We start from the raw sequence: 7,487 nt of genomic DNA on the forward strand, positions 1-7,487 counted from the left end.
CTGACCCTAAGTTTAACATGAGTCCCAAATGGCACCTATTCTTTGTATAGTGCCAGGGCCGGCCCTAGGCATATGCGATTGCTTAGGGTCCCATGGCAACTAGGGGTGCCCCGACCCCCCCCACCCCCCAAAAGAAACGTTTTGGGTCGAATTACCCAGGGGCCTTGACCTACAGTGAGCCCCCATTGATTTTGTTAGTCACTTTCATTCAGATATTATCTTAACATGCCATAAGTCATGGCAAAATGTGTAGAATTGAAGGAAATAGATTCAAAAGGGACGACATTTTCTTTCAACCACATGGCAAAATGTGTAGAATTGAAGGAAATTAGGTTTAAATCTGCTAATTCTTCTCTCCACCCCATGGGAAAATGTGTAGAATTGAGGGAAATTAGGTTTAAATCTGCTAATTCTTCTCTCCACCCCATGGGAAAATGTGTAGAATTTAAGGAAATTAGGTTTAAATCTGCTAATTCTTCTCTCCACCCCATGGGAAAATGTGTAGAATTGCAGCAAACTGGTTTAAAAACTGCAACATGTTCTCTACGCCTCATTGCAAAGTGTAGATTTGGAGGAAATGTAGTCAAAAACCTGAACAAAATGTTTCTTAGGGCCCCAAAAGGCTATGATGCACTACTTTAGACCAGGATCATGGAGATCCAGTTGGGTTTTCCATTCTGAATTCCCTGTGTACATTACATTTAAGTTGATAACAGATCAGCTTGACCATTTTGGACAGTAGTTTTATATTGAAACAATGATGCAACATGATGACTGGTGTGGAACTGATGTGTGTAGAGGAGACTAAAGAGGATGATGTCATAAAAGCAGAGGGAAAACAGGTCTTACCTTTGTTGACGATCTTACAGCCCTCCTCAGCTTCTCTCTGATAGGTTCTCTCGATCTTCTTGAGGTTCCTCTCCTCCCACTTCTTATTTACCCAGCCCACAGCTCTCCTTCGGATACTTTTATCAGGTGGGAGAATGTCCTCCTTGTCTTCTTCCTTCTCCTCCTCCTCTAAGTCACCCCTCTTGTGCTTTTCAAGGATCTCCCTTCTTTCCTCTTCCACCATCTCCTCTCTTCTGTTTGCCTCTAATATCTCTCTCTCTCTGATTAAAGATAAATGGCCTTCAATGGCTCTCTTTCTCTCCTCCTCTCTCTCTTCCTCTCTCTGTCTCTCCTCCTCTCTTAGTCTGAACATTTCTTTCTGTCTAGCAATTTCAATGTCTCGTTTTTTATCCTGCTCCTCTTGTTGTCTTGCCCTCTCCTGTTTTCTTTCCATCTCCAGCCGTCTTTCCTCCTTCTCCCTCCTGATTTGTTGTCCTCTTTCTATGTGTTCTCGTTCCCCCTTCAACACTTCTAACCTCCTCTCTTTACGTCTATTGAAGACTTCCCGTGCTTTTGCTTTAACATTAACTACTACATGTTTCTTCATGCTTACTTCCTTTCCTCTCTCTTCTCTTTCCCTGTACTCTTCCTCTGCTTCCTTAATCACTTCATGCTTTTCTTCCATCTCTCTCTCATGTTCTATCTCCAGTTCATTCTGTCCCTCAATTTCCCCCAAAATATTTTTCTGCCCCTCCTTTCTTCTTCCTGCTTCCTCCCTCTCTCTCATAATCATCTTTTCTTTCTCCATCTCTTTCTGTTGCTGATCTTTTAATTCCATCTCTCTCTGATTCTCATTGCCTTTCTCCCTTTCTTTCTCTTTCTCCATTTGTTTCTGTCTCTCCTCTTGTTGTTGTCCTCTGTGTATCTCTTCTATCTCTCTCTGTCTCTTGTTCTCCTTCTCTCTTCCCTCCTTCTCCATGTCAATTTGCTTCTGCTTCAATATATCTTCTTCTTCTTGATCTCTCTCAAACGTTCTCTTTCTCTCCTCTTGTTGTTGTCGTCTCTCTTTCTCTCCCATCTCTATCTGTCTCTCTTTCTCCCTCTCTCGTTCTTCCTCTTCCATCTCTATTTGCTTCTGTTTACATCTTTCTTCTTCATGCTCTCTTTCAATCTCTCTCTGTCTCTCTTCTTCTCGTTCTTCCTCTTCCATCTCTATGTGCTTCTGTTTACATCTTTCTTCTTCATTCTCTCTTTCAATCTCTCTCTGTCTCTCTTCTTCTCTTTCCATATTTTTCTGTCTCTTCTCCATTCTCTTCCTTTTGATCTCTATCTGTCTCTCTTTGTCCCTCTCTCGTTCTTCCTCTTCCATCTCTATTTGCTTCTGTTTACATATTTCTTCTTCAGACTCTCTTTCAATCTCTCTCTGTCTCTCTTTCTCCCTCTCTCGTTCTTCCTCTTCCATCTCTATATGCTTCTGTTTACATCTTTCTTCTTCATTCTCTCTTTCAATCTCTCTCTGTCTCTCTTCTTCTCTTTCCATATTTTTCTGTCTCTTCTCCATTCTCTTCCTTTTGATCTCTCTCTGTCTCTCTTTCTCCCTCTCTCGTTCTTCCTCTTCCATCTCTATTTGCTTCTGTTTACATATTTCTTCTTCATTCTCTCTTTCAATCTCTCTCTGTCTCTCTTCTTTTCGTTCTTCCTCTTCCATCTCTATTTGCTTCTGTTTACATCTTTCTTCTTCATACTCTCTTTCAATCTGTCTCTGTCTCTCTTCTTCTCTTTCCATATTTTTCTGTCTCTTCTCCATTCTCTTCCTTTTGATCTCTCCCTGTCTCTCTTTCTCCCTCTCACGTTCTTCCTCTTCCATCTCTATTTGCTTCTGTTTGCGTCTCTCTTCTTCTTCTCTCTCCATCTCTTTCTTCTTCTCATCTTCTTGTTGTCTCTGTTTTGGTATTTTCTCCATTCTCTTTCTTTCTACCTCTTTCTGTTTGTTGTTCTCACCCTCCATCTTCTCCTCCATGTCCATTTGGTTCTGTTTCCATTTATATTTGTCTGTTTCCATATTTTCGAATTCTATCAGCTGTTCCTTGATTTTCTTGAAGACTTCCTCCAATTCAGACTTCTTTTTGTCATTGATGAGGGCTGTCTCCATCTCCGTCTCGCTCTCCACTCTATTTTTCATCTCCTCTTCAGTTCGTCTCCAATCATTTTCTCTCTCTCTGTCTCTATCAAATGTTCTCTCTGGTTCAGTCTCTTCTTTCAATCTAATCTCTTCTTTCATTCTCGCAACTTCTCTGTCTAACACTAGTACATTTTGGTTAACCTGTTTCACTCTCTCATTCTGTCTTCTATACGCTTCTTTTGCTCTTTCAAATTTGATTTTGTATTGAATCTCTTTTGTTGTCATATCTTCGTTCAGTCTCTCAACCTCTCTCTCTAACTCTTTCACCTTTTCGTTAACCAGTTTGACTTTCTCATTCTCTGCAATACGCATGTCTCTTTCTCTTTCAAATATGACTTCCTTTTCAGTCTCTTTCAATCTCTCAATCTCTCGTTCTAACGCTTTTATTGTTTCTTCTGCCTGTTTCACTTTCTTCTTCATTTCTTGTCTTTCCAATTCTGTTTTTCTCTCCCTTTCCATCTCCCTTTCTCTTTCTCTTTCCCTCTCTCTTTCTGTCTCAATAGGTTTGTTGTTCCAGGCCAGTCTTGGTCGCTGATCTTCCATGACTTTCTGCCATAGCCTCAATCTCTCTATCTCTTGCTTAAATTTAAAAGGTTAAATTAGTGATAATCTTTGACCAAGACATACTTTCAAAGGATTTGCAGAGAATGATACATAGAAATACAACTTAGACCTAGGTAATTGAATCAAACAGCATCAATAGCAGAGTCATTTTGATCAATTCATCTGGACAATTCATTGTCAGTTAATGTATTGACATGGTTTGAAAAAATTATGAGACATTTTATGTAATAAATTATGTCCAAAATGTGTACAAATACAAACACACAACTAGCTTGCCCATTCAGTTAGGGGTTTGAGAAATTCCCATTGCAATTTGTGTGATGTTACAACAATGTTGCCTCTGATGTTTATGCTTGTAGAAATTACTCCTACAAATGATGTTTCACTAATGCAACTATTTACAACCTGCACAGATACAGTTATCAACAACAATAACAGTAATGACGTTAATAAGGAAGTGGATATTCAACCGGCAGAGGAAAGGCGTAGGGGTTGAGATAAATGAAGGTTAGGTTTAGGACCTAGGGTTGGGTTATGGTAAAGGTTAGGTATAGTTTCAGTGAGGTTAAGGTAAAGGTTAAAGTTTAAAAAAGGCATAAAAGTTAACATTGGGTTAGCATACTGCCATTCATTTTCAGCCGGGTGAATATACACTGCCTTTTAATAATAACAATGACATGTCTTACGTGGGCCAGTTGTAGGTCCACCATCAGCAGCTCCAGCAGTTTTCTGAGTCTGTTGATCTCCCGCATTTTTCTCTGGTTGTCCTCCCATTCTGTGGCTCTCTCTGCCTCCCTCTGTCTCTCTGCTTCTTTCTGTCTCTCTGCTTCTCTCTGTCTCTCTGCCTCCCTCTGTCTCTCTGCCTCCCTCTGTCTCTCTGCCTCCCTCTGTATCTCTGCCTCCCTGTGGCTCTCTGCTTCCCTCTGTCTCTCTGCCTCCCTGTGGCTCTCTGCTTCCCTCTGTCTCTCTGCCTCCCTGTGGCTCTCTGCCTCCCTCTGTCTCTCTGCCTCCCTCTGTCTCTCTGCCTCCCTCTGTATCTCTGCCTCCCTGTGGCTCTCTGCTTCCCTCTGTCTCTCTGCCTCCCTCTGGCTCTCTGCCTCCCTCAGTCTCAGGATCTCAGCCTTCCACTCTTTCATAATACCCCTTTCTACTCTTCTCCTCCTTTCATCTGTCAAAAGGGCTCTGAGATGGTCTGTCTCAGACTGTAGTTGTTCAATCATCTCGTCCTTCTCCGTTCCACCATTCCTCTTCTTCTTTTCCTCCTCCCAGAGGCACACTTGAAGTCTGTCCATCTCCTTCTTCTGATTTCGGATCGTTCGATCCTTCCCCCTCAACTCAAGCATGTGGGCTTCCTTCTCTGTACAGGTCTTCTTCTCTTCCCTCAGGAACTGAACCTCCATCTCTGCCTGCTTGTAGCTGGGAGCGAAGGAATGTCAACACATCATTTAGGAAGTGAACTCAGACAATTTACTACAATACTACAATAATAATTACAATTCTGATCAATCAAACTGCCTTTAATCACACAACTCACTCAACTGTGACTTACAGTACGTGAATGTGATGAGTTGACTGTCCATGATGGCCAGAGGTGGGTAATGTGTAGCTCTGGTCCAGGGCGTTAAGTACAGCTTGCAGACACTGAGCCTTCCTTCAGCAAGCCGCACATAATGCCCTGGACCAGAGCTAGGTTATGTGATGAATGACTTACAGACTGTTCCACATGATAGGAGGGGGTAAGAAGACAGTCCCAGTAGGAGACGGAGATCGTCCAGAAGAAGAAGAGGTGTCCATCTCCTCAGAGACTGCAGGAAAGGTCTACAAGTTGTATTTCTGGAAAATAAAGAGATGCCTTCTTTCAGCAACAATGTGTGTTTCTATGTTTCTGTCACTAGATGGCGCCATTGTAAACAACATTTACTCACCAGGTCAGTGAATTCAGAAACAGCCTTCAGACAACGGTACTCAAACTCTAGCCTACAACCCATCATGCATCAGCACGACTAATATAATAATACCTCATCACAACTTCATAATCACAGTACACCTGGATTGTGTTCACAAAGTGTTTCAGGGTAGGAGTGCTGATCTAGGATCAGGTCCCCTCCTGTCCATCAAAACGTATTCAGTTTGATTTAAAAGACAGAACTGATCATTGATCAGCACTCCTTCTATGAGACTTTGTGAATATGAGCCTATGTGAAAGAATCTTTCTGGCATATGCTGGCTAGACAGTACACAGACAGACAGATAGTCTGACAGACAGACAGAAGAGTAAATACAGATAGAGTGATTGATAGCAACAGAAAAAAACGAATCCATAATTAATAATTGTGTTTTATAAGGCTAGCTAGGTAATGTCAGAAAGAAAACATATTTCAAATACATTAACGTTCACATGTGGTATCTTACCATGACAGAATTATAGGCTAAGTAGGCTAGCGGATGGTTAATGTATTGTAAACTTTTGTAAATATTTGACTCACCTCAAATCACACTTGTCAAAGCGCAGTTTTAGTGTTTAACCGAATAACATCTTCGGCATTAACTTTCTCTGTTCTGGAACTGTATTGTTGCGTCATTTGGAACGCTTGAGCGTCATAATCCGTTCACCGCGCCTGCTTGATTGACAGCTAGGGGTTCTCCTGCGCATCGGTGTCCAAAAGTCGATATGTTTAGATACTCATAATTGATCAAGACATTTTTAACTATTTTCCACTTTACTTTTATTTCGTGTATTTTTGCCTAAGGTTATTTGGTAGTCTATGTTGTGTGATTTGTCTTTGTATGGGCCTAAAGTTCAATTAAATACAAACAGCAACCATAGCCTGCAAACATTTCCCACACAAATACAAATGTGGGTGTTTAGTGAGAACACAAAATAATAACAGGACAGCCATAACTGTACAAACAAACACACAATCACAACTCTGGTGCAACTGTCCAGGTCGAACTGTTCAGTATGTCATCATCACCAACTGCTGGACTACGCCTGTTCCCCGGGGTACAAGAATCCAGTTGATCCGTTTTCAATTGACCACCGTTACCTCAAGAACCGCCTATTCCAATGAATTATAACCTCTTATTAGTTTGTCCCTGTGACAGTCAAATCCCAACGCCCTAACTGCCTGTTGAGTGTGGTGCTCTGTTTGGATCTAATCTCTCCGCTGTAGTAGTGATGGGCTTTCTGAGTCTATTCGGTGAGAAGGCACATTTGGCTCCGTTCAAGTAAAAGAGCGGGTTCATTTAGCTCATAAACAGATCTTCCTTCAAAATGCTTGAATCAATATAGAACAATGAAAAAATTACAAATATTCAAAGTAAAAGCCAAAAGGTAGGCTACCATTAAGTCAGATCGTGAAATGCGCTTTAAAAAAAGAAGAATTCGTTTTTAAGCATGAAATAAATCCTCGTGGACCAGATTGACCCGCTCTCCCCACTATTTATTGTTTCTGCAGTGAGGATTCACCCCCTTTAGATAGTGATGTTGTAATTTATCTACAGATAAACGTTGTTCTGAGCTCAACAAGCAGTACTAGCAGTATGCAAATCAGAGAGCCAGATGAATGACTCTTTCACCGATGCAATTTGGTTCCAGACATACAACAAAAAGATCCGTTCAAAAAGAGCCGTTCGTTCGTGAACGACACATCACCACACTGTAGTTCTCCACCATTGCGTATCGTGAGCTGGAGGAGCGTTCGTCCAACTTCTCATCCAAGTAAATGACAGCGGCGCATCATCCATCCGCTGAACTCCCAAGGGACTGGGAGGATAGTTTACGATGCAACAAGCGTTTAGGGAGAACATTTATTGTAACGCAATGACTGTTAATAAATTCTTGAGGGACTCTTGCTCCAGGGGAAATCTCAGCAGCGATGTCTCTCTGCTGTGCGTCAGAGGTGGGATCTTT

The 7,487-nt window shown here is 41.6% G+C and overlaps 1 protein-coding gene across 1 annotated transcript; it reads right to left on the reverse strand.

Moving 5' to 3' along the window:
- Positions 1–3,679: 3,679 nt before the first annotated feature.
- On the reverse strand, positions 3,680–5,403 carry LOC129853153 (octapeptide-repeat protein T2-like). Its single transcript, XM_055918889.1, has 2 exons — positions 5,286–5,403; positions 3,680–4,990 (listed from the first exon to the last, which is right to left on the reverse strand). The coding sequence occupies exons 1-2, from the start codon at positions 5,366–5,368 to the stop codon at positions 4,177–4,179; spliced, it is 897 nt and encodes a 298-aa protein (XP_055774864.1). The 5' UTR covers positions 5,369–5,403; the 3' UTR covers positions 3,680–4,176.
- Between the last annotated feature and the right edge of the window lie 2,084 nt (positions 5,404–7,487).

This window comes from Salvelinus fontinalis, chromosome 4 (genome assembly GCF_029448725.1).
Source record: "Salvelinus fontinalis isolate EN_2023a chromosome 4, ASM2944872v1, whole genome shotgun sequence".
Classification (NCBI taxonomy): Eukaryota; Metazoa; Chordata; class Actinopteri; order Salmoniformes; family Salmonidae; genus Salvelinus; species Salvelinus fontinalis.

Bases quoted from the DNA above. Each gene is read 5' to 3' on its own strand.
- LOC129853153 (XM_055918889.1), bottom strand. From the start codon at position 5,368: ATGGACACCTCTTCTTCTTCTGGACGATCTCCGTCTCCTACTGGGACT. The intron at 4,991-5,285 runs GTAAGTCATTCA...CTTCGCTCCCAG, and splicing joins CCTATCATGTGGAACAGTCT to CTACAAGCAGGCAGAGATGG.